The following is a 27998-nucleotide window of genomic DNA, read 5'->3' as shown; positions in this document are numbered from 1 at the left end:
CTTATCTGGAGTTATCCGGACCTCACAAAACCACTGAAACAGGAATGTGTGTGTGTGTGTCTGTGTGTGTGTGTGTGTGTGTGTGTGTGTGTGTGGTTAATGAGAAGAAAAAGTTCATTCCACAAAAAGTAAAACGATATTTTAACCAAATTCACTACAGGGGTGAGGACTTTGAATGTACCCATACAGAAACCTCACTGCTGCTGTTATTTCAGTTTCAAGTCCACTTTTTATTTCTTTGTTTTTAAAGAAGTTGAAGTGGGAAATGGTGTGACATTTAGTGTTCAAATGTAACACAAGTTCTTCTCTAAACTTATCAGCAACGGTGGTCCTCACTCCTTATCTGGAGTTATCCGGACCTCACAAAACCATTGAAACAGGAATGTGTGTGTGTGTGTGTGTGTGTGTGTGTGTGTGTGTGTGTGTGTGTGTGTGTGTGGTTAATGAGAAGAAAAAGTTCATACCACAAAAAGTAAAACGATATTTTAACCAAATTCACTACAGGGGTGAGGACTTTGAATGTACCCATACAGAAACCTCACTGCTGCTGTTATTTCAGTTTCAAGTCCACTTTTTATTTCTTTGTTTTTAAAGAAGTTGAAGTGGGAAATGGTGTGACATTTAGTGTTCAAATGTAACACAAGTTCTTCTCTAAACTTATCAGCAACGGTGGTCCTCACTCCTTATCTGGAGTTATCCGGACCTCACAAAACCATTGAAACAGGAATGTGTGTGTGTGTGTGTGTAAATTCTCAGTCCACATGGGCTATATAGTACATGCTCTTACACAAAATAAACACAAAATATATCTCTAAATATTTTAATATGACCCCAGGGCAAAAAAAAGGAATTCATGGAAATCTCTTTTGGCAATTTCAATGACTGAATCTTGACAAAGGGCATACAAAATCTATTGATTCCACAAAAAGTCAAGATAGCCTTTCCAGAGCATGAAGAATATTACTATGAAATAGGCCCGTCTGACCGCTGGACTCCTGGGTGACCAGAACACGCCCGTCAGGTCGAGGTCTGTGGACCAGGACCAGCTCACCTTGGAGAAGACTTAGCTCAGAGTCCGTGTGAGCTAGATGAGTTGAATTCACTCTGTGTCTTTGGGGGAAAACAAGAAAAGTGAAAAAAATAACTCTTTTGTTAATGATTGCTCCAATTTTGAAATTACCTGATGGGGCTGAACTGAGTCGACATAGTCGATGGCGACGGCTGCAGTGACATTGTTTTTTGAGGGTTTACATTTAGATCTGAGTGGACAGTGTCCACGCCTTTCCTGAGAGTTGGAGTTTTTCCATCTTTGAGAATTATTCCTGGGCCGTCTCTACCCAAAGTGAGTGATGGTGCCCATGCTTCAAGTGGGGGAGGTGCTGGGGCAAAATTGGACGGAACCTGGCTTCCAGATGACCAGGAGGAGGTCCGAAGTCGTGGAGGTGAGGGGTCTTCATCTGTGAGGAAGCGCACTGACTTGGGAGGCTAGAAAAAAGGGCACAAATAAATACATAAATGAATAAATAGATGAAGGAATAAACAAATACAGTAAAGTCTCGTTATATCGATATCGGTTATATCGATAGTACCGCTTATTACGATACTATTTTCCTTTCCCTTGCACATTTCTAGTCTTTTTATGTATAATTAGTACCGTTTAGTACGATACCCGGTTATTACGATAATCCGGTTATTACGGTGCTCCTTTTCATCCCCCGCCGGCCATTTTTGTTGTTTATATCGATATATCCCTCGCGCCATTGGTCAACTTGGTCACGTGTCTTGTTACGTGAGCCGCCATCGGTCGCGCTATTGGTCGACTTGGCCGTGTGACTTTGTCACGTGACACGCCATCGGTCGCACCATTAGTCAACTTGGTCACGTGTCTTGGTTACGTGTCACGCCATCAGTCGCGCCATTGGTCGACTTGGTCAGGTGACTTGGTTACGTGCCCAGCACCCGTGTAGCAGAGCCATTTTCATTTTCAAACGCTAGCTCGTGTGTAGCAGACGAGATTGAAGTGTTTGTGTTAAAAGGTAAAAATGGGAAGCAGAAGAAGATTGATGACTTTTTTAAATTGTATACATAATACAGTAAGATGTAAGCGTTGCAGTTTCCCTGTTGTGTTATGTACATGCCCACTGTACTGTATATGAATGCAATCGTTTTTTGCAACACTGTTTCTTGTTTTGTCTGCTGAAGCGCGATGATTTTGAAAATTATTAACATTCCATACTGTGTATTAAAGGACAGCCGATGTCACTTTTTATTCAAATGCAAATAAAAATGACTTCACGCCAAGACGTCTTGCATTGCTTGTGAATCCAAACAATGGCTTCAGATTCGGATAATATGCTTTCTTGTTACACATCCAGTTATGAATATGTTTCAAATACACTGTAGTTCTGAAGATTAAAGCATACATGTTTACAATCATTAAAGAATTATATGTGCGATTTTGAGGCAACATTGGGGGAACATCTCACCCCAAAAAAAAGGGAGCTAATGGCCAGCTCCGTTTCTTATATGGCGCTTGGCTGCCCTCTTTTGGCGGCTTTTGTTTAATGCAGTTCGCCGCAGGATCGGATATATCGATAGTCCCGGTTATATCGATATTTTTTCTGACTCCCTTGAATATCGATATAACGAGACTTTACTGTAAATAAATACATAGATAAATATTGTAAAGCAGGGGTGTCAAAGTCATTTTTTGCCGCGGGCCACATTGTAGTTATGGTTTCCTCTCGAGGGCCGTTATGAATTTGGGGAACCCATTAGAATGTTTAAATCCCTTCAAATATTACATATAGAGCACACAGCAAATTAATGAATAACTCGTTTTCAAATCTGAAGTCAAGAATAATGACTTTTAATTTGGTTGACATCAAAAAATATGAAATTTTGGCTCAGATTTTAGCAATCATCATCGAATTTAAGAAGTTTGATTTGCTTTCGCGGGACGAAAAAAATGATGTGTCGGGCAGGATTTGGCCCGCGGGCCTTGACTTTGACACCTGTGTTGTAAAGTGTCTTTGAGAGCTTTGAAAGGCGCTTATAAATTAACTATATTATTATTATTATCATTATTGTTGCGCAAGAGTGGCTGCCTTTCCAGCAGCTCATGTATTTAGTTTTTCTGCTTCTTTCTTTCCTTTCATCTTCCTTCCATAACTTTGCTGCTGTGAAATGGAAATGTCTCCTCTGCGAGACTAATAAAGGTAAATCCAATCCAATAAATCCATCCATCCATCCATTTTCCGTACCGCATATTCCTCACTAGGGTCACGCGGGGTCCTGGAGCCTATCTCAGCTGTCTTCGGGCACGAGGCGGGGGACACCCTGAATTGGCTGCCAGCCAATCGCAGGGCACACAAAGACATACAACTGTCACTCTCCCACTCACACCTAAGGACAATTTGGAGTGTTCAATCTGCTTCGGACTACACCGTGACTATGAAGTGTACTTGAAAGTTTTGAAAGGCGCTTAGAAAGAGAAGTCTACGTGACTTCTAGCGGTTTGCTTGTAACTTTTGCTTTATTGAATAAAAGAAACGTTTGATTTGAAAAAACAACTTTTTTTTTCCTTCTTGAAATAGTTGTCGGCCATCCGGGCCGGGACGTTTTGAAAGTTGTACGGCCGACGTAAAAGTTGTACGCCCCGGGCCTCCGGGCAGACGTTATTTCAAACACTGCTATTTGCTTTGACACAGATAAAAAAAAGGCCCAAGTAGTTCTGCAGAAAATTGTGTCCAATACATTCGAAATCACACTAATGCACAGGTGTCAAAGTCAAGGCCCGCGAGCCAAATCCGGCCTGCCACATCATTTTTTTCGGCCCGCGAAAGCAAATCAAACTTGTTAAATTCCATGATGATTGCTAAAATCTGAGCCAAAATTTCATATTTTTTGATGTCAACCACAATAAAAGTCGTTATTCTTGACTTCAGATTTGAAAACGAGTTATTCATTAATTTGCTGTGTGCTCTATATGTAATATTTGAAGGGATTTAAACATTCTAATGGGTTCCCCAAATTCATAACGGCCCTCGAGAGGAAACCATAACTACAATGTGGCCCGCGGCAAAAAATGACTTTGACACCCCTGGATGGGGATTGACGAATGACTACAATATATTTTTTTTCTGAGAACAACTTTACCTTGTCTGCGGTGCTTTTATGTGAATCGGGTCTGACAAGAATTGAGTGAGGGCCACTGGACGGATACCGCTCATTGTGATATCCCCCGATCTCATGTAAAGTCCCAAAGTCCTGTCTTTAGACAACTGGGCAGCAGAGAGCACTGTTGGCTCACTCATCCAACCGACTGGCCTTCCAGAGTTGGATCCAATTCCACTGTTTTTCTTTCTCAGCAGAGCGGGCGAGTAGCCAGATGCCTGAACTTGAGCAAAGTGCTCAGAGTTGGAGGGTGCGTTCAAGTTGGACGAATGGTTGAAAGGATTGGATACTGGAAAACGTATGCAAAAAGAACACGTTAGGAGACATGACGCGCTAATTGTGAAATTAGGAGATGAACTGACTGCATTCACCTCTGTGCGGGTTAAATAGTCGCCGAACTGTTTCCCAACCTGGCGTGCTGCCGTAGAAGGATGCTTTTCCAGCGCCTGTGGATGACATTGCGTGCTGCGCGCCATTTGGCACATGTGGGACCTGTCCTGCTGAGTACAGCACCCCATCAGTATTTACCCTATCAGGAGCAAGGACCGCAGCGGGATTCCTGGCAGCTGTATGTTTTTTTGCCGCCGCTGCGTTCTGCTGTGATGATGCACTAGCCGCTTTGCTCTCCAGGAGTCTGGCCGAGGTTCTACAGTGAGACAAAGTACGATAGAGTTCGTGATTCGCATTTTGAAACAAGCAATGACATCCTCCTGGCCAATGACACTGGAGATTATGCGTGTCTGGGTGGTGGGGGGTGTTCACGCTCTCTCTGTCGTCTTCCTATCTATTTTAATTTGCAGCTCTGTGTGTCTGTAACCCCCCCCCCCCTCACTGCTGCGTTCTTGACCAATCACGTGCAGCTTTAACCGAAGACTGGGGGTGGGAAATAGAGAACAAAAGAAAAAAGTCAGCTTCCATTTCCTTGTTTGGAGAACGGGCTCGTTCACGAACGACACATCACTAATTGTTGCGCTCTGTGTGTATCCCGAAAAATAGTTCATATGCCAAGATTAAATTATCGTGAATTTAACGTTCGGAAACCGAAGAGTTCGTAAGCCAAGGGGTTCGTAAACCGAGGTATCACTGTATATTGTATTGTAAGCATTGTGCAGAATCCTTCAAATAACTTTCTAGGTCTGATACATTTTACATTCTACACTTTGAATGATAAACCTACTGCTTCCCACACAAATGCATCTGCATCCGAGCATCCTTCGTCTGACGCATACTGGCGTCAGAGAACGTGGCCATTCACCTGAGCACAGGAGTGATGTAGTTGCTGGGCAGGATGCCCACTTTGCCCGTTCGGAGAGACAACCCACGCAGCCAGCCTTCTTTGAACTTGCCGTACACTCCCACCATCTCGCCTTTCCTCAGCTCCAGCTCCTCTGGGCGTTGCGGTTTATACGAGTACAGCACAGCACACCTAAAATGTGAGGTCGCCTATATGTTAATATCACAACAGAATCAGGAACAGCAGGCATGTGGTTCTACACGTAGACAGTGGAACATGTCAAGTAAGTTTCACAAAACTTCAAAGGGTGTGAATCACTTTCAAGGATGAAAGACCTCGGCGCTGCAGACCAAACCATAAAATACAAATGACTGTATATGAAAGCTACCACGTTAGCATTACGCCAATCACAAGATCATCTTTGTCACCACTCGCATGGGTTACTTGTTTTTGTTTTTTTGACATTAAAATGTCACAATGTGATATGTACTGTATATATTTTTTGCCCAGTGCTCTCCTAAAATTAAGTCATTCACTGCCATTCCTGAATAATAATAATAATACATTTTATTTCAAACGCCTTTCAAAACACCCAAGGACACTTTACAATAAAAACAATAAAACAAAGCACATAACAAAAAAACATAAGTAAAATGATACATAATAAAATAGCAGATAGAACTATACATTGAAAGCAATTTTAAACAAGTGGGTTTTGAGGTGAGCCTTGAAAATAGGGAGGGAGTCAATATTACGGATGTTGGGTGGAAGAGAATTCCAGAGTTTGGGAGCAGAGCGGCTGAAAGCTCTGCATCCCATCGTGGTGAGACGGGCAGAGGGCACATAGAGGTGAAGGGATGATGAGGATCTGAGGGACCGAGAGGGAACAGAGATTTGAAGCAGGTCAGAAAGATAGGGAGGGGCAAGGTTATGGATGAATGAATGTATTCAGGAATTGAAAATATGACGTGGTGCGCCATTCCCGAATTTGTATTTTGGACAGCCGCCCATATTTCAAGCTCATAGAACTCCAGACCTGTATGAATTAACTATTTTTTTTCTGATGAAAGAAGAGAGTCTAAGGTTATCACGCTGTATTTAATGTTTATGTAGTCCTAAAACTCAATTTTCGGTGGGTCCTGGAATTTTCGTGAAAATGACAAAAACCCTGGCGCAGGAGTGGACACATTTTTGTACATCTGGCAGTGAATGAGTTAATATCAGCTATATAAGCTACGAATGTTTTTATTTTTATTTTCTGGTTATGTGCTCCTGTTTGGGCATGGATAAAGACAGAATATGAGCAGGAAACATTTTGGACACTATAGGTTTTCTTCAGTCATTCAAACCTGAGACTCTCTTCTTTCATCAGAAAAAAAAATAGTTAATTCCTAAATTATTTGGGTCTGGAGTTATCTTGCTTGAAATGAGGGTGGCTGTCCAAAATTCAATGCAATACATACATATTGGTTTATATCGCACTTATGTAGCGCTAACATGGAAAAAAAAAGAGAAATACTGCCCCCTCGTGGAAGGGTAAACATTGCCACAGGTTTTACTAGCGCTTTTTCAGCACTCCCCACAAGAAAAAGCAAAACCCGAACAAATTTGGGAAGAATAATAATACATTTCATTTATAAGCGCCTTTCAAAACTCTCACGGTCACTTTACAGTCACAGGATATGTTTTCCTTTGGGTGAACAGCGGCAGCCACACACGCCAGCGTTCACTCAACCCCGAAGTCACTCAAATACAGTAAAGTCTCGTTATATCGATATCGGATATATCGATAGTCCCGGTTATATCGATACTATTTCTATGCACGCACGGAGAAAATTACATGCAAACAGGGTCGGATATATCGATAGTCCCGGTTACGGACTCCCTTGAATATCGATATAACGAGACTTTACTGTAGATAGAAAGCTAGCTAGCTAATAGATAGCCAGATAGCTAATAGATAGCCCGCTAGAGAGCTAGCAAGCCAGCCAAATAGCTGATAGACAGCAAATAGATAGCAAATGGCGCTTTACGTCATATTTTCAATTCCCGAATACATTCAGGAATGGCAGTGAATGAGTTAATTCGTTTCAAGGATGCACATAGATAGGAAGCAGCAATAGGTTTGAGCCTATTTGCAACCCTAACTTCGCAGTGGTGATTCACCACTGTGTACACACTGTGGTTGACTTCAAGAATATCACTGCACATTTAATCAGGGACTTACACGCTGATTGAGAGCTGCTGCGTGTTGGAGTTTTTGCTGTCTGCGGAAGCAGATGAAATGTGCGTGTTTGACAGAGCCATTGAGATGTTAGGTGGAGCCTCGTTGGCCATCTTCTCACTCTGTAACATAAATAAAAAAGGGCAAAATGATCATCAACTTGAACGTAAAGAGGCATAGTTGAACTTGACATGAACATAACTCATGGCATACCAGAACATACTATCTCAGGCCTCATTACTGGTATGTACAACTGCTCAATTTTATGACGTTCAATGTAAGAGCAGTCTTCAAAAAAAGGACTATTGACCCAGACGGTTCCCTACTTACAAACATTCGAGTTACGAACAACGGTACATACGAACTGTTTGTAGTAACCTATGTAGTATTCTCTCCAGTTGTACATGCACATACAGTAAAGTCTCGTTATATCGATATCGGATATATCGATAGTCCCGGTTATATCGATACTATTTCTATGCACGCACGGAGAAAATTACATGCAAACAGGGTCGGATATATCGATAGTCCCGGTTATATCGATATTTTTTCGGACTCCCTTGAATATCGATATAACGAGACTTTACTGTATTTTTATATGGCATATATTTCATTAAATCTTTATTTTTCAGTACAAACCAATACAGGTTACTCATACAAACCTTAAACATACTCATACAAACCTTAAACATACTTATATAAACCTTAAACATACTAATAAAAGCCTTAAACATACATTCCATACAAAATATAGCACTGAAGCAACTTATGAACGAATTCACCTTACGAACGACCATTCGGAATGTATCTCATTCGTAAGTTGAGGAGCGTCTGTATTTCATTTCACTTTTATGAGTGTGGTAATGAAGTGAAATTACTGTCCTCTCGGATTATAAAGGCTTAGAAATGAATTTTATGAGCGTGGTTGAAGTATTATACTGAAAGTCTTTTCTACGACAGTATTTGACATATCTTTTGAAGCAATACAATGTGAAAACATGTGAAAAGCACCTTAAAGTCTTGCGCAGCATTACGTCCTTGAATAAATACCACAACAAATATCATAAATTCACTGAAAAAACTCGTCATCCTCACGTTATGTTTCATATTTGATATTTCATGTTATATTTAGTGACGGCATGTCTGCCTTTGATAAATGACGTGTAAACTGGTGCCTGACTCAGTCTTCTAAGGATAGCAATGGCAAGGGTGGCATTCAGAATCAGAATCATCTTTATTGGCCAAGTATGTAGAACACAAAAGGAATCTGTCTCCGGTAGAACACGCTGCACTAGTATCATCATTAAAAAAATGCAAAGAGGCACGATACAGATCGATTTGGGTTACTGTTTAGAGAGTTAATTGTGACGGGGACAAAGCTGTTTAAATATCTGCTGGATTTGGTGCGCATGGATTAGTAGCGCCTGCCTCCTTGAGAGTGGGTAGGGCGATGCCAATGATTTTTTCCGCCATCCCAACTCTCCGTTGAAGTCGGATTTTGTCCATTTTTGTGGCGGCCCCGAACCAAACCGTGATGGAAGAACACAGGATTGATTCGATGACAGCCGTGTAGAAATGTTGTGGCACATCCTGTGGCAGGCCATGGTTATTTCTGCGCCAGTCCCAAGTAACCTCAAAGGTGTTTGAATGGATTGTGAAAATGTTGACAGAAAAGACCGCAATACGATTCTCTCATATCATATGTTGTTAAGCAGATTCCTTACTTACAGACAGTGTATTGTAGGTGTTCAAATACCTGACATGTTTCGGCGACTACTTCCGCCTACGTCAGAGTGTCTATGACACTCTGGGACACTCTGACGAAGGTGGAAGTAGTCGCCGAAACATGTCAGGTATTTGAACACCTACAATACACTGTCTGTAGGTAAGGAATCTGCTTAACATTAGTTATCAAGTAGACAGGATGAATTTAGTACAACAATCTCTCATATCATATTTTTATCCTCTCAGTACTTTTTCTAACATTCAGTGTGCTAACATGAATGCTACACCGCAACTATCTACTTTTGAGTTCATAATATTTCTATGACTGTGCAAAGATACATCATGCTCTAGCCGGGAAGTATCCAATCAATCATTTAATCTGCTCTTTACGTAACATAGAAATAAGATTCCGTCACGGCCTCAGCGCAAACCCGATGCTATTTAAGGCACAACCAGTGCTTAAAGAATTAATAGTGGGCAGCGAAGCAAAACGTACTCTTTATAGGAGGTGCTGGATCCTGAGGCTGTGTGGCCATTAGGCTGCATTGCATACAAACTTGCATTCAGCGCTAGCACGAACCCTAAAAGCAAGCTATAATTTACATTATATTGAAACTACCTACAAGTCACTTGTGAAAAGCAGAGCCGTAGGCCACATAAAACAAAAGGGTTTCGATAAGTGCACTGAATATGTCCGGAAGACATTTTAGCTTCCAGAGATGATTATGTAGATCTCAGCTGTGACATCTTCACTCGCGAGTGAAGGTTAATAAACTTGTTCACAGCCATTCACGAATGTATTCAGGAATTGAAAATATGACGTAGAGCGCCATTCCCGAATTTGTTCGTGTTTTGTTTTTTCTTGTCGGGTGCCGATAAAGCGTTGTTCAGACCTCTGGTAATGTTTTTCCCTTGCACAAGGGGGCAGAATTTTCCTTTGTCCCAAGTTAGCGATTTGTTCCAGCTTCAGGTGTTGTTCAAGCGCTATATACGTAAATCAATATGTATGTATTATGTTCAGCCGCCCCCATTTCAAGCTCATATAACTCCAGACCCATATAATTTAGGAATTAACTCTTTTTTCTGATGAAAGAAGAGAGTCTAAGGTTTCTTACGCTGCATTGAATGTTTATGTAGTCCTCAAACTCAATATTCTGTGCGTCCTGAAATTCGGGTGACAATAACAAAAACCCTGGCACTGGAGTGGACACATTTTTGCACATTTCTGGCAGGGAATGAGTGAATCATTGGTGAACAACCACAACTCCTTGCGAGTAATACAGCAGCAGAAAAGCATAACACTGCATTCTTCATGTATTCAATTATTTAAACCCTTTCACTTGTGTCCGTCTTCTATTCTCGGTCTGTTTTATCAGCCGTCTCACTCGAGCAGCAGTCACGCTATTGCTGCATGCAATGACCCAGCACTGGCGAGAGTTCATGCGGCATGTAAATTTTCTCCTTCCGTTCATAGAAATAGTATCGTAATAAGCAGTACTATCGATATAACCCATATCGATATAATGAGACTTTACTGTATTTTAAAAATAAAATGCAACAAGGTAAACACATTTGAGGCCAGTGGGGCTGTTTCAAAGAGAAGAATTGCATTATACATACAGGCCATACAGGCAATATAGGCCACGTGTTCCCGCGCTACCAAAATAATTGAAAAAGCGATTAAATTAAAGGCATAACAAGACCAGGAAACAAAAATAAAATGCATTTGCTAAAGGTATATTTGTATGCAAGATGGTCAGTCCCCATTGTGGTTTGTTTATTCAGAGGACATAGTCTCCAATTTGTCAAAACTTCCATGAATTTAAATACATCACATTCTCCCAGAAACCTTTCTGAGTCAACTACAGCTCATATATCTGTCAGTAGTTTCTAAAAGGTCATTGTTTGTCATTATGAATGTATGTACATGAGATGTAAATTGGACTTTTTGATCTGTTACGGTTCTATTTCTTTCATCAGGAAAAAAAAGAGTTAATTCCTGAAGTCAAAGTCAAAGATTATATGGGTTAAATTATATGGGTCTGGAGTTATATGAGCTTGAAAGGAGGGCGGCTGTCCAAAATACAATGCAATACATACATATTGGTTTATATCGCGCTAGAACAACAGTTGAAGCGGAACAAAGCGCTAACATGGAAAAAAATGGAAATGCTGCCACCTTGTGGAAAAGAAAAAAAAACATTGCCAGAGGCCATGGCCAGCACTTTATCGGCACCTAAGCATGAAAATATTATATACAGTAAAGTCTCGTTATATCGATATTCAAGGGAGTCCGAAAAAATATCGATATAACCGGGACTATCGATATATCCGACCCTGTTTGCATGTAATTTTCTCCGTGCGAGCATCGAAATAGTATCGATATAACCGGGACTATCGATATATCCGATATCGATATAACGAGACTTTACTGTATTTTCAATTCCCAAATAAATTTGGGAAAGGCAGTGAATGAATTACAATGTTTCAGATACAAGGTCCATTAGTCCGCTGGTGAAGGCTTCAACCTCACAGTGGAGGTTCTCCCCAGTCCTGCGTGGCTTTTTTTCCGGGTACTTCGCCTTCCTCCGACATTCTAACTTGTGTGTATACATGCATGGCAGACTGATTGACCACTCGAAATTGTCCCTAGATGTGAGTGTGAGCGTGGATGTTTGTTTGTTACTGTGTGCCCTATGATTGGCTGGAAGCCGGTTCAGGGTTCTCCCCCCTACTTGAACCTCCCATCTAAGTCGATCTAACCAATGCTAGTTCAGTATACCTGATTTCTCCCTTTAAATAATATGCAATACTTAGGCGGTTCTAACTCTGTACCATTAACTTATTTAGTTATAATTACAAATCGTGTGTCATTATGAATAGTGTTAAGCAAAACATCTAGACATACTTTCATATTCACACCAACCTCCCATAGATGAAGTTCACTGATTGATGAAAGCAGTACTAAAAGTACATCTGATTCTACCAACACCCAATGTTGGAGTACAGTGGTATCTCTACAGTAAAGTCTCGTTATATCGCTATCGGATATATCGATAGTCCCGGTTATATCGATACTATTTCTATGCACGCACTGAGAAAATTACATGCAAACAGGGTCGGTTATATCGATAGTCCCGGTTATATCGATATTTTTTCGGACTCCCTTAAATATCGATATAACGAGACTTTACTGTATTTGCAAAATTAATTAGTTCTGAAAGACATTTATTAACGAGAAAATTCGCAACGTGATGTGGTTGCACAAGTATGCACACCTTGGCTGCACATGTGGCTGAAACATAATTCAAGAGAGACCTTTGTTAGAGCATCACGTTTCAGGACAGACGTCATTTTAAAAGTCAGGACTACAAGTCTGCTATCACTGGGCCATTGATGTGTGAGTGGAAGTTACCTGCTTAGCAAAGAGGAAGGAGTTTTACAGCATTGGGGGGCAGATAGAGAGAGATAGAGAGAAAGAAAGAGAGTAATGGAGGTCTGTTATATAACAAATTTCACCAGTGACTCATCATCATCAGCATGAGAGAGATAAGCAGACGCAGTGAGGGACTCTTTGAGCCTCCTACACACTGAATCTACAGTATCTCCTATTTTTCCTCATCTTCCTACTTACTTGCCTTCATAAAGCTTGCAAATTTTGTTTTGGTTCCCTCTTCCCAAGTGGATCTACTAATTTTTTAAAATACCATCATTATCGCTCTTATGTTTTATCTCACTTTCAGACCTGTATGAGGTGTAGGGGGGGTTTATCAGCTGACACTCCTAATTACAGGGCAGAGCGGTGAAACTTGGACTGAATCAAAGGAAATCATTATCTCAGGAAGCAGGGCGGAAAGTTAACGCTGAAAACCTTGCACAGACCTTCATGTTGGCAGTGCATAACCTTACTTTGACTCTGTGTAGTTTCCTCATTAAGTTGTGTCCCCACGTTGTAAAAAAAAAAAAAAAATGGAAATAGATGGACAGCACCGACGCAAAATTCAGATTTATCCTTTTAAGGTTTTATGCTGAGGTGATCAAAACAAAGCATATCCAGCATGCATTTCATGTTGCCTTTGCCGCCTGTCCACAATGCCCTTTGGAATACAATACAAAAGGTTAGCTGGAGGTCCACATTAGCCATCCATCATTCTGCCAAACACACCTTTAGTGAGTACGGAGCAATGTTTTTATGAGCCCAGTTAACTGAAATTACATATTCACCTTTTAAAGTACAAAATGTTATCCAATGCAACGGCGCCATCCAAAATATTACCTTCACAAAGGCAGCCGTGATGGGTTTTGATGTAACATTATGTTCTCATGTGGGTGTAGGCATATCTAATACTTTGCCCTTCTAATGGTGGAAATGGAAATAGCAGAAACAGCTCTTAATGTGATGAAGAGCAGTTCGACGTCACTGTAAACAATAACCGCAAAAATAAATACGATTGAAAAGGACTTTTTGAAGAGGTAGTTTTTACTTGTAAACATGATGCACTTTTGAAATGTTATATGTTCCATTCCATCCCAATGTGCTCATCTTACTTTCCTGTAGTCGATCAAAGAAAGATTAACTCATTCACTGCCATACGTGCAAAAATTGCAGTGCCATGGTTTTTGTAATTGTTCTGTAGCCACAAAGGGACATAAGTCTTCTTGTGCCGGTCCCAAACCCGGATTAATACAGAGGGCTGTGTCAAGAAGGGCATCCATAAAACATGTGGATCATACCTCTGAACATGGAGGTCACTGATTCGCTGTGGCGACCCCTTGAAGGGAAAAGCCGAAAGGAAAAGAAGACTCAAATTCCAGGACTCACAGAATATTGAGTTTTAGGACTACATAAACATTCAATGCAGCGTAAGAAACCTTAGACTCTCTTCTTTCATCAGAAAAAAAAAGAGTTAATTCCTAAAGTATATGGGTGTGGAGTTATCTGTCGAAAATACAATGCAATACATACGTATTATAATATAAACCAATACATACGTATTGGTTTATATAGCGCTTTAACAACAGCTGAAGCAAAGCACTAATATGGAAAAATGGGAAATGCTGCCCCTTGTGGAAGGAAAAAACATTGCCCTATGCCATGGCCAGCGGTTTATCGGCACCCAAACAAGAAAACCCTGAACAAATTCGGGAATGGCACTCGACGTCACATTTTCAATTCTCGAATAAATTCAGGAATGGTAGTGAATGAGTTATGGTCCTTTATGCTTTTTAAAAAAATCCAGTTTCAATTGACTTTATGCGGTTTCATACCTGTCAACCTTGGCTAATAGCTGCCCTTATAAATGATTATAAAAATTGCAGTATGCCATACATTATTTGAAATGATAAAAACAATGCTAACACAAGCGGAAATGCAGACAGCTAGCGTACTGTGCATGTGCACGTTATGCTTTTATCAATCCTCTCATACCCAGAGATAAAAAAACAAATATAAGATTATTACTTATATTACTTATATAATATACGTTTATTACTTTTGCTGGTTTGCAGTGACAATCGTTGCGATCGGCGGCAGCATTGTCGTTAGCTACCAGCAGTTGAGACCAAGTGGATTTGAGCCAAAAATGGTCTTTGGAAGATCGGTTCAAAATGTTGTTCCCCTATAAAAATTGTAGCACGCCGTACATTATCTGAAATGATTAAAAGAAGTAGAAAATACTGGGAAAACATATTAGTTGACAAGTATGCAGTTTTTATCTGGTGCAGATGACCTCAGAGTCAAACACAAAATCCAAAAAGTGGGAATGTTATGAGCTGTACCATTAACTTATTCTATTTATGCCTTTTCATTCTTGACACATTTATCTCAAGGGCCTTCGACTGTGTTGCTTTCCTGTGATGATTTTGGCTTTATTTTTGTTGGAAGAGGAAAACGACAAGCATATTGTCAAGCTCACCTCTGAGGAACCGTTGGCGCAGGTCCCAGGAATCTTGCTTACAAACCTTTGTAAAGTTCCATTCCACTTACCTTCAGTACTCAATCTTTTAACCCCCTTCACTTTTCATTCTCACCTCTTTTCACATGTGTTTCGTCAAAATGGGAAACATTCTATCAACAAAGGCTAAAATCAGGTCTACTCCCTTTGTTTGTTTTCATTCCTCAGTTCTTACGGCAATGGTCCCCCACCCTGAACCCCTGGAGAACAAGCTGATCTTTTCAAATGAAAACCTCTAGCAGCTCAGAGAAAGTAACACTTTTGCCATGTTTTTGATTCGAGTTAAGTCCACCGACCGCAACAAAATAGATGGACAAGATGTTAGGACAGTTTCTGCCACCAGGCAGTCAGGAGACTCAACTCCCTCCCAGGCCTGCCTTCCCTGCCCCTTCCCACTGCCACACTCACCGAACTCTGAGTACATGCTACGCGCTGTACTATCATCCTGAACTCTAATTTTTTTTTCTGTTTTTTTTTTCTGCAAGACCCCACTTCAACCTTTTATTGTTTTTGCATTACTACACTATGTCACTTTACATACGACACTACCTCACTTTACATACGACACTACCTCACTTTACATATGACACTACCTCACTTTACATTCAGAAATTACGTGTATTGTCTATTGCCAATTGTCTGTCTTTTTTTAGCCACATCATATGTGCCTTGCACGCCGGGTCCGAGAGGACATTAATTTCATCTGTGCTGTATGTCATGCATATTAGCATATTTGACAATAAAGCTGACTTTGACTTAACACAAAATCAAAGTGTGTGACTCACCAGTAACAGGAGCCTTTGCTGGCCGTCAGAGTGGCGGCGAACACGCTGCAAGTTAACTCTCGGATGCTGCGCGCGTCCACGGCTGGTGGGTCGCACTGACGATCGGTTTGACTGTCGCTGGAGGTTGAAGCCGCCGATTTTGTTCTCCTCTACGGCGGGCGCTTGTGAAAAGTTGCCGCTGTTGTGTTTGGGCTGTTTGTGAGGCTTGGAGGGGACCAAAGCGCCGGTAAGAGGAGTCGTTGCGGGAACTTGTGCGGCCCTCTGGTTTGCGATCCGGCTGGATGCTTCTAGGGCCTTGTCTTTGCTACTGTTTCCGGTACGATGCTGAAATTCTGCTGAGTCACTCCTCCGTGGAGTCTTTCCTTCCAACAGTTTAGTTGCCACCGAGTTTAGCTGCGAATGACGAATGCATAAAAAGAGATATCAGCGCCTTCCAGCCCGTCCTGAAATTCGGAAAGCCTCTTCAAAGTCTACCTGTCACGAGCACCTGACAGGCAGAGTGCTGAGCGGTGAAGCTGCTGTCTACAATATTACGGTTGCTCATCTCTCCACTCACCCACTCCAACTTGTTGGACAGGCAGGCGGGAAGATAAGTAGCAGCCACGAAGCCCGGAAGGAACGACTGGCGCTGACAGCGGAGCGCGAGGCAAGGTGAAATATAGAGCATCACAGAGAGGCATGGCTGGGTTAATGCTTTCACTCACCACAGCGATGTGCTGTTATGCCATCCGAGCAGAGAAAGCATTAGCCTGTCTTCACGCTTAGCTGCACAGCACAAGCAGAAAAGAGGAGTATGAAAGAGTCCAGAGGTAGAAAAAAAAATTGGAAGGCTGTTGAGGCGGAGCTCGAGGAAAACGATGAGGAGGAGTAAGGAAAGACAAAGGGGAGGGGAAGCGCTTGGGAAAATAAGTGAGTGAATGATCTGAGATTTAGAAAAGAAATAAAAAAGGAAGGAAGAAGGAAGTGAGGAAACTTGATTGACCCCAGAAAATCTGGGGTCAATCTGAGGTGAACAGACACAGCCTGTTAAACTATATCATCTTCATGTAGGAGATCTGGCCGTGGACTAATTTAGGACTTGGTAAACCCTTTCGCATGAAGAGGTCATTAGTCAGGTTACAAATCTATCAGTTCGTGGAAAGACAAACCATTAAAATGTTTATGTTATGTTGGTTTATGGATGTTGGTGCTTGGGAAGTCCAGGGGCGTAGTATTCAAATCAAGAAGACTATGTTTTACTAATGCATCACTAAAATTTGCATATAATCTCAATAAATAGCTTGGCAGAGGGCTGTAGAAGTTGGGCGGGGGTCATGAATGGCTACGTCCCCTGCCGGCAGTAAAAGGCAATCTTCCTGTGTTCGAGTCTTTGTTCATAGTGTCCGAACCGACCGAACATCTCTGACAGCGACTAAGCAAACGCATCAGCAGGGCTTCAAAGATGAGCTCCCCTATCATCATCACAAAGTGACACTTAGGACGAATCCAGAGCTTTTTCGTGGAAAAGAAAGAGCGCAAACTGCAAGTGCCCTAAAAGAGGGTGTGTATTTTTGTGCGACAAGGAGAAAACTCACCTCAGTAAACTGTAGAGGGCAAATTCCTATCCTGTCGCCCAGCTTGGCTTCAATCCAGTGTTCATCCACCCTTCTGATGACAGTGAGAATGTCACCCTGCAGAGCACAAACACACCAGGAAGGAAACTTGTGACAAAAAAAGGCAAGAGGTGACCCTTGAAAATAAAATGACAGCTTGTCTGTTTTTTATGCTCATATAGAAGCCAATCATGAGACCTCAAATTCCTCTTTTTTCTGTGAAGGACTTTTCTGTGATATGGTTAGCTGCCATGAAAAAAAAAATGTGAAAAAAGGAAAAAAAGTGGAGGATGGCGGGGCAAGTATGCTTTAATGGAAAGCATACAGCAACAAGGCCCTTACATAACTCTTCAAAACCCTGGAGGGGAGCAATGCTGCAAAACAGTCAAAAGAACAAAATGAAAAAAAAAGATGACCACAAACATTATGAATTAGGAGCACAAGGAACTTTCGAGGCTCTGCAAAGTTATAACAAACCAAACAAAAAAGGCCAAAATAAAATGTACACTATGGTCTATCACCATAGTGTACATTTTATTTTGTTTTTGTAAAGCAGGGGTGTCAGTCATTTTTTGCCGCGGGCCACATTGTAGTTATGGTTTCCTTTCGAGGGCCGTTATGAATTTGGGGAACCCATTAGAATGTTTAAATCCCTTCAAATATTACATATCGAGCACACAGCAAATTAATGAATAACTCGTTTTCAAATCTGAAGTCAAGAATAATGACTTTTATTGTGCTTGACATCCAAAAATATGAAATTTTGGCTCAGATTTTAGCAATCATCATGGAATTTAACAAGTTTGATTTGCTTTCGCGGGCCGAAAAAAAATGATGTGGCGGGCCGGATTTGGCCCGCGGGCCTTGACTTTGACACCTGTGTTGTAAAGTGCCTTTGAGTGTGATGAAAAGTGCTTTCAAATAAAATGTATTATTATGACTAGTATTATGACTATTATTATGCCTATTATTCTTATTAGTATAATTATTAGTATAATTAGCATAATTACTAGTATAATTACTAGTAAAATTACTAGTAAAATTATTAGTAAATTTATAATTTAGTAAAATGCTTACTAAAATGATGATGATGATGGTTATTATTATTATTATTATTAATTATTATTATAGTGAGCTCACAAAACCTTTCAGAAAAAGCACATTGTGACATTCGAGTCCAAATTATTTCTGATGCTCTTTTGACAAAACACAAATTGCATTATGGGGGCTAAAACAGTACCAATAATTGAATTTGGAAAAACGTAAAAATCAAAATTATTATTACGATTGTTGTTCTGACTATTATTTGTGGCAAAACAAGGCAGGTAAGTTTGCTCAAAAACGATTTGCTGAATTGTTTCTATTTCTATGTTTTACTATTTTTGTTTGTATTGTTGTTTGATTGTTTACTAAAATAATTTACTTTCATTAATTAATTTGGGGAAAACATGATTCAAAATTCAAAGAAATTAGAATCATGTTGTGTTCTTTGGGGGTTGAGGATCAAACAAAACATGACCTTTGTTTTTACGATTTCACCGATAATATTGGTGTGTTAGATCCTTGAAGACAGTTTAGACCGCAGACGTCAAAGTCAAGGGCCGGGGGCCAAATCTGGCCCGCCACGTCGTTTTATTCGGCCCGCGAAAAGCAAACCACACTTGTGAAATTCCATCGTGCTGACTAAAGTCCAAACCAAAATTTCAAATTGGTCCGTGTAATCCACAATAAAAGCCATTATTTTATGATTTCAAATTTGAAAGCTAGTTCATTAATTTGTTGTGCGCTCTATGTATCTACCCCGGTCAAGGATGACGCTTCGTACTGATGTCACAACGTTTATTGTGAAACACTTGAACACCGTGAAAACGTGTGCACCTTATTAACCCAAAGTAGATAAACGACATAGACTTGAAACTTTCGTTGCTCTGTTTGTCTCTCTCTCGAGACTTTCGTTACTCTGCTTGAGTCTCTCTCTCTTGAGACTCGTTCTCTATCTAGCGGTCGCTCTCCTCTCGAGACTTTCGTTCCGTCTGTCTCGACGTACTCGCTTTTATCTACAACACCTGACACGGAAGCGGAAGTGACAATGACAAACATTATAAAGTATCAAAGACGATTTTTTAGAAAAACACACATATAACGTTTCACATATAGACATTAAACACTTTTACAGAACAACAAGTGTATATAAATTAGATTTTTGTTGTCGTGGCAACCAATAACCAGATACTCACCAGTTACACTCTATATGTAATATGTGGAGGGAATTAAACATTCTAATGGCTTCCCCAAACTCAACAAGAGGAAACCGTAACTCCAATGTGGCCTGCGGCAAAAAATGAGTTTGACACCCCTGGTATAGACAGTCAGGTAGAATTGGGGAGACACATACCTTCCGGAAGCTAAGACAAAGATCACCGCTTTCCACGTTCATCTCCTTGGGACTAAAGTCACACAGCGTTCGGCAAAGAGCCAGCGACTGTTGGTGAGGGAGCGTTTGAAAAGTCTGCTTGACGGCGTGTGGTGCGCCGGCAGAGACGGATGTGCCACCGTTGTCGCTCATGTGTCTATGGAGCCAGTCCTCGCCCGGTGTCGGTCTGTGTTTTGGCGTGATGCCGTTAATGTGGGTGAGGATCAGCTCTCCTTCTGAATCTCCTTGTTGGTCATGCATTGAAGTTCTTGAAAACACCTGGGGAACCTCCCCAAAAGAAAATACTTGGATTAACAGAGTGTTATGAACATTCTTATTCATTTAGTGTATGTACAGTATGTCTTGACTCATTCACTGCCATTCCCGAATTAATTCAGGAATTTAAAATATTCTTGTTTGGATGCAGATAAAGTGCTGGCCAGGGCCTCTGGCAATGTTTTTCCCTTCCTCAAGGAGGTAGCATTTCCCTTTTTTTTTTACCATGTTAGCGCTTTGTTCCAGCTTCAGCTGTTGTTAAAGCCCTATATAAACCAATATGTATTGCATTGTATTTTGAACAGTTACCCTCATTTCAAGCTCATATAACTCCAGACACATATAATTTAGGAATTAACTGTTTTTCTGATGAAAGAAGAGAGTCTAAGGTTTCTTATTATGCATTGAATGTTGATGTAGTCCTAAAATTCAATATTCTGTGGGTCCTGGAATTCGAGTGACAATGACAAAAACCCTGGCAGTAGGGTGGACACATTTTGGCCTATCGTCTGGCAGTGAATGAGTTAATAGTCCCACATGCACAATAAAGAATTTAACTATAATGAGCATTTGTTGACAGGAGCCAAATGTTATCATATTCTATGTTTCTCAATGTTTTGTGGAGTGACACTTTTTTGATCACGCAAATAAGCAAAAGTAAAAAAAAAAATCATACACTGTAGTTCGTGTTATTATTATTATTATTACGTTGAGATAAACAAAAGAGTCCAGTTCTGATGCTATGAGAGAAAAATGACGCAGCACAATGTAAATATTCATAGGCACTGTAGTTTTGGGTTTCTTTATAATATGACATTGTGACTCTTCATGGCGATCCCTGTTTGTTTGTGAAAGTTTTAACGGAAGAATATCCAGTCATAAAACATGAAAGAAGCCGATCATTGTATCTTATGTCATTCACCTGTGGCGGACGGTCAAGGCCTGCAAAGCCTTCTCTGCTGGTCTAAAAATATCTGAATCACGGACTGATGTTAATTTGTCCATGAATTCTTATTAAATAATTCCGGGTCAGAAATCTACCTGGATGCCTTGACAATCAGTTCTGCGGGCCATGTCACAACAAATGTGTCGATCAAACTGTTGTTCTAACCAATCAGATTTCGAGTTAGCACCGCCTTCTTGAAGGCGCTGGTCAACGTCAGAGTTTTTGCAAACTATAATTGGCTAGTCACTAGCCAAACATAGTTTCCGAAAACTGCTCTGATCACGAGCCGCTAGTGATGAGCATACTGGCTAGGGCTAACACACTGTGTCGGTAGCGGGCTGCATAAGCAAATACATTTTGGGTATTTAATAGCAGTTTTGTCAATCCACAATGGCTGAAGGAGGACAAGAAATGGATTTGGTTGCAGATTTACATTTTCAAGACGGACTTTTCAAGAAAAATGGACATCATTAAGAAAGGTCGGTCAGTTATTTCCTTTCTAATGGTACGCTCTAGTGGACTTGCCGTAGAATCACACCACACTTTTTGTCAGTCTGGATTGATTCAGACGTAGCACTACTGAAGGCCTAGCGATGAAATCCACGGCCTGCCACTGGAACCACAAATTTTCAGTTCCATGACACATATTTTCAGTAACTTCTGAGTTTTTCAAATTCAAAAACAACATTGTCCACATGAAGTAGTAGTAGGTAAATTATTGCTGAATAAATAGTGAGTGAGTTTTACACACACACACATAATTACGAGTTTGAAGATCACTTGAGAAGTGCTTGACTTTCAATGTGAACAAATACTGTACCGCACAACTCCAAATACCAGAGATGTGACCAGGCGGGGTCAAAGCCTGCAGCAGACATCGTCATACTGTTTACAATCCTAATTCTTAGCACAACTGTCATCCGTGTGTTTATCATATGAATATAAATTATCCCACCCTGCTTCATGACATAATACAGTGATACCTCAGTTTACGAACCCCTTGGCTTACGAACTTTTCGGTTTACGAATGTTACATTTATGAACATTTTACCTTGGCATACGAACTATTTTTCGGGATACACACGGAGCTGCCACAATGAGTGATGTGTCTTTCACGAACAAGCGTGTTCTCCTAACAAGAAAATGGCAGCCGGCTTGTTTTGGTCCTCTATTCCCCGCCCCCAGTCTTCGGTTAAAGCCACGTGATTGGTCAAGAACGAGCAGTGAGGGTAGGTGGTTTAAACATTAAAGAAACAGGCAGACGAAAGAGAGAGAGAGTGACAAAATGGATAGGGAACAGTGAGATTTAGACTCGTTTCAACTTTGATAGTTCAAAGGCAGAGTGTCGACTGCGAGGTTAAAATTCCCATCAATCAGGCTCCCCAAATAACCCGCACAAGCCATCTGTATACTTGATGCAAAAAGCTATCAATCCAGCTGAACAGAACACAATTGATAAGGAACAAGGTAAAATTAGAAATAAAGAAGAAGGCTACGTTCCTCATCAAGTGTTTAATGCTCCATTCCATCAAGCCATCAACGACTATCACAAAGGTAAATAAAACGACTTCATTATATAGTACAGTTTATATCTTTAATTATAATACCATAGCACATTTATTATACAGAAAATAAGGTATATTTTGTGTCGTTTTAAGGCTTAGAAAATTAGAAAGTAGAAAATGATGTTTTATGGGGACCTGGGTACGGATTATTCTCATTATAATGGTTTCCTATGGGAAATTTATTTTTAGGATACACACTTTTAACCTTACACACTGTCTGGGAACCAAGTAAGTTCATAAGCTGTATTCCAATTGTCTTGTTAGGGGTAATGAGAGGTGTAATTATTGAAAAGATGTCCACAAAGTAAGAATTGAGTGGCTGTGAATTAATTCATTAACACCTTACATTCGCCAAGTGGGCATTTGTCATCTTTAATTTATCATTTGAAGATAACTTCATAAGAAGTCAGCTGAATAAAGATACCGAATGATCTTGCTTCTCAGGCAGAGGGGGTTTATTATGGCCAGGTTGATGTTATTTTAAGATCAACAATACTAAAATTACATTTTGCAAAGCTTGGTCCGATTGAGAGGATAAGAAGAATAGGTTATATAACGCCGCTCTGAACCGGAGCTCATCTCGGGCATCTAAATAGGACGATGATCACAAACTCCCTCCCCTTTTTTTGAACTCTTACTGAACCGAAGTTAAGAATTTAGAACACAACTTGTGAACACTGAATGGTTTAAATTAGGCTCAGCAAGTTGGAAAAAATAAAAACTACTCGATCACTGACTGAATCGGAAAATGGAGCAATACATCTGTTTGAATAATTTGTAATTTTATAGACAATGATACCTCAGTTTACGAACTTTTCGCCTTACGAACATTACATTCGTGAGACTATAATCTTGGCATATCACACGGAGCGCCACGGTGGCTGGCGGACTTGTTTTCATCACCCCTTTCCTTGAGTGCATATGTGGTTTGTTATCAAGGATACTTTTGCTATTATGGGACCGAAAATCCAATTCAATCCATAGGCTAGTGTTCAGCTGAAAAGGACACAAAACAAAATGATGGTCGAGCAGAAGAACGACCAGTATGCTAAGTCGACCATTGCTACGTGTGGCTAAAGGTGTTTCTGTGTTGTCTAAGCAACAGAAGCAAAAGAGATTGAAAAACTTCTGTTGATTTGGATTAACGAAAAGCAATTACGTTTTTTAGCTGAGGTATCACTGTATAGCCAAACAATACCATATCTAAAGTGCATTGGTAAATAAATAATTCACCCCCAAACTCTTCTTCTTCCCCAAAAGTAATGATTCACATTGGAAACTGGCGGTGTGGCACAAATCCTTTTGCTCACAAACCACAATTTTCTGAATTTTCTGCCCTTGTATCAGTATCATTGTTTCAATTATGAGGGGAAGCAGAACTTTCTCCTTTCCCTCATAAATAAATAGATCTTCTCTTTTTCATTGGACAACCTCCATCCTCATCCTTTTAGATTTGATAGTCAAACATAACACGTCTACATATGGATGATTTAATTGTCACAGCTCTATTGAACAGAATAGCTTCTTTCCAAGTCAGCCAGTGTCAGTGGTCAAGAAACGATTCTTATTTTAGAAAGTGGTTGGAATAAACCTCAAACCCTGACATCTGAGAATCGCTTGATTTGCAGCACGCCCGGAGGGCATAATTTGATAGTTCAGATCACTTTTAGATTTTTGGTAATCCGACCCATCTCCTTTGGGTTTCGCATGAATCAACCCCCACTTAGACATGCACGTTGTGGAAGACTGCGCACCGTGAAACAGCCTTCATTTACAATTTGGCATCCTACCGCATAGTTCTCTTCAATGGAAACTCGGAAAACGAGCGTTAAGTTCAAACGTGCTATTGTGTGTAATAAACGATCAGAATTTGGGTGGCTTAAAATGACAATGGATTCCAAGGATTGCAGCAGACAAATACAAAGAACTATTTTGAACATACGGAGGTGTGCCCGAAATATTAAGTCGGATGACTCATGTTGCGTTTGAGGCTGCTACAAAATAAGCATTTTCCCTTCCACTCTTACCAGGTCAAACTGTTAGCATTGCAAAAAATATGCCGTTGTGAATGCTCAGAGTGCAAATCTGTGTTTTTTGTTAGTTTAGAGCCTGAAAGTCCTTTCCTTGCAATGTGAGAATAGTTGACGACCACTTTACTATACTGAGTAAAGATTTATGGATTTTAGCTACGTTAGCACGAATGCTCTATTACGATTTTTTTGCCTATTTTCTACATGCATCTCTTTTTTTTCATGCGGTGCAAACAATACAATTCAGATCTTTTTCAACACCCATCTGAGTCTTTTACATACAGTATGTGGGAAATAAATCAGATATGTATGCGATGCATTCACAGTATGAACGCCCAGCCGCACACATTTTTGACCTGTAGGTCATTAAAACCCCAATATTTCCTCTGCACGGGTGGAAACTATCCTCCAGAGATGACTGACATCATCCACAAATGTGCATAGTTGTTTTGAGTAACAGTTATTGTCTTTACATCTGTCATAAATTTAATCCTGGTTGAATCATGAAGCATAAGTGGACATTTGCAAATCATTCACTGCCAGACGTGCAAAAATGTGTCCACTCCAGTGCCAGGGTTTTTGTCATGGTCACTCGAACTCCAGGACCCACAGAATATTGCGTTTTAGGACTACATAAACATTCAATACCGCGTTAGAAACCTTGGACACTCTTCTTTCATCAGAAAAAAAAGAGTTATATGGGTCTGGAGTTATATGCGGTTGATATGAGGGCGGGTGTCCAAATACATACGTATTGGTTTATACAGCACTTTAACAACACTGAAGCTAGAATAAAGCGCTAACATGGAAAAAAAAAGGAAATGCTTCCCACTAGTGGAAAAGAAAAAAAAACATTGCCAGAGGCCATGGCCAGCGCTTTATCGGCACCCAAGTTTTGAAAAAAAAAAAAAAAAACTCAAACAAATTTGGGAATGAGTTAATCCAGCCATGCAGCCGGGACACTGATTACATGCGATAATGATGTGAGGTCATCTTTAGTTTTCATCTACGATGATTTAGAATTTATTTTCTAACCCCTACTGCCTTGTTACTATGGCGATGGGTTTGAAATGTGCCCCAACATGTGAGAAAACATTCAACTTGTGTAAACATTGCACCTCATGAAACTTTTCATGCGCGTCACATTACGGATGCATTGGTTAATGCAACGTAAACCTGTACCGTATTTTACTGTGTATAAGGTGCACCGGAGTATAACGTACACTTCCAATGATTGGTGTATTTTCAAAATTTTCCCATTTATAAGGCTATTAGGCGCACCTTCAATGAATGAAAAATGTTTTTAAAAATTAATATTGAAACATACAAAAGTTTTCCATAATATAAGGGACACCACATCATAAGACGCTAAAATACAGGCTGTGGTTACGCACCACTTTTTCTACACAGTGAAAAGTAGTCAGTGGCTGTTGACAGTAGTTGTGAGACCTTTGTGGCTCAATATGACTTCACATATAAGGCACATCTGCGTATAAGGCGCGGGGTTATCTATTGAAGAAAATGAAGGCTTTTGGGTGCGTCTTATACACCGGAAAATACGGTAAATAATATGATCATATTTATCAAAACATCTGAATTGTGGTTGACACTGCAGTACGAGAGCTCAGCTTTTGATCACTGACTTTTATTTATTCTCTATGAGGTTTGGGTCCATCCAAGTGACCTCATTTTATATTTCATAACTTTAGACAACAATGCAATATTGTTACATTGTGATGCACACTGACCTCTTTGTGACCTTGCAGCTCTCTGTAATGACCTCCCTTGACTGTCCCACTGCTCCTGGCAAAGTTTACAGCATAACGCGCGTTCCGACTAGGCCCCGCTGACCCTTGTAAACCTTCCAGGAGCCGCACCAGCAGGATGTTTGCGGGTAGCTCCTCCACTGTACGGGCCCTGATGGGAGCTCTGCATTCTGGACAGAACATCTGCGAGTGTGCCGCCTCCTGTTTCTGCAAACAGGCCTTACAGAAAGTGTGCTGGCAGGGCAGCACCTTGGCTGATGCATCCAGCTGCTCGTAACACAGAGGGCACTCTAGCAAGGCCATTATGGAGAGCGTCTCCATTTGTGAGAGGATTGCTGATTCTTGGTCACTTAATCCACCATGCTAAAAGACATCTGGAGAGAGATATTAAGCACGAGAGTTGGATACCAGTAGCCAATCATTGCTTGGCTAAAACTCTACTTGCCTTTGACATGGTATTCATGAAAAGTCTTGCCTGTTTGTGTTTGCATTTTAAAATGTGCAATTTCAAGGGAGTGTTCCATTTGTTCAGTTTTGAACAAAAATGCTTTTTGGGGAGATGGGAGTATACAGTCATAACTTTCTATAACACGATTCATCTTTCATGGCTTAGTTGTTGACACTGATTTTTTTTCATCACATTGTATTCTAATCTTGACAGCTAAAAGACTCGGGACTAATGTCAACCGTCTTTGTGCCTCACCACTGACCAACTTGCCAAATTGTATTCATGACAAATATTCAAATATACTGTCAGATTAACCCATAAAGCAAAATACTGTACATTAAACACGGTTCATTTGCTCATCGTGCATTCTCTTAAATCACATACGTGACAAACAACCCAAAGTCTCCACTTTCTTAAAGCCAATGGAAAGGTGTTGTTGCTGCCACTTTCGAAAAAACAACGTATATATTTCAGGTGTGACGTTGCGTTTTAAAACAATCACAAGCTGTTTGAAACCCACATGGTCAATATTGTACTACTACAGAACCCGCTGCCATGCTACACGCCAGCACACCTGTGAAAGTGACTGCACGAGCTCAACGTTTTTGTTTGAACACCGAGTGATTACATTTACAGTCCAACTTACGTGCACGACTGCATTCGGTCAAAGCAACTTCAGATTTCTATGGACAAGTTCTTCCTTGCCGCCGCCATCATGACGTCCTCCCGGTTGACACGACGCGAAATCGGCTAACGACGATCACAACGCACCTGACAAGCGTGGGAAACAAACGTTTAGGAGCAACAGGTAAAAAGCTGCTTCTTCGCAGTGTGCGCCTTTAGAAGCTGTATGGAATTTCACTA

General features: G+C 40.6%; 1 protein-coding gene and 1 long non-coding RNA gene across 2 annotated transcripts in view; one reads left to right on the top strand and one right to left on the bottom strand.

Moving 5' to 3' along the window:
* Positions 1-55: 55 nt before the first annotated feature.
* Positions 56-27905, bottom strand: sh3rf2 (SH3 domain containing ring finger 2). Its single transcript, XM_089020408.1, is given in 12 exon segments — positions 56-1110; positions 1181-1485; positions 4159-4271; positions 4274-4465; positions 4548-4822; positions 5432-5602; positions 7638-7756; positions 16099-16491; positions 17673-17768; positions 20086-20382; positions 26669-27060; positions 27781-27905. Coding segments are annotated over 11 exon segments (2481 nt in total). The 5' UTR covers positions 27008-27060; positions 27781-27905; the 3' UTR covers positions 56-929.
* LOC148901130 (uncharacterized) overlaps positions 27803-27998 on the top strand; it is a 43790-nt gene continuing 43594 nt past the window's right edge. Inside the window, exon 1 of the long non-coding RNA XR_016118263.1 lies at positions 27803-27942. This is a non-coding gene — a long non-coding RNA (uncharacterized LOC148901130). The remainder of the gene's footprint in view (positions 27943-27998) is intronic.

Source organism: Hippocampus bargibanti, linkage group LG02 (genome assembly GCF_051943395.1).
Source record: "Hippocampus bargibanti isolate YZ-2025 linkage group LG02, ASM5194339v1, whole genome shotgun sequence".
Taxonomy (NCBI): domain Eukaryota; kingdom Metazoa; phylum Chordata; class Actinopteri; order Syngnathiformes; family Syngnathidae; genus Hippocampus; species Hippocampus bargibanti.
Note: the sequence above shows the minus strand (reverse complement) of the source record. Positions and strands in the feature narration are given on the sequence as shown.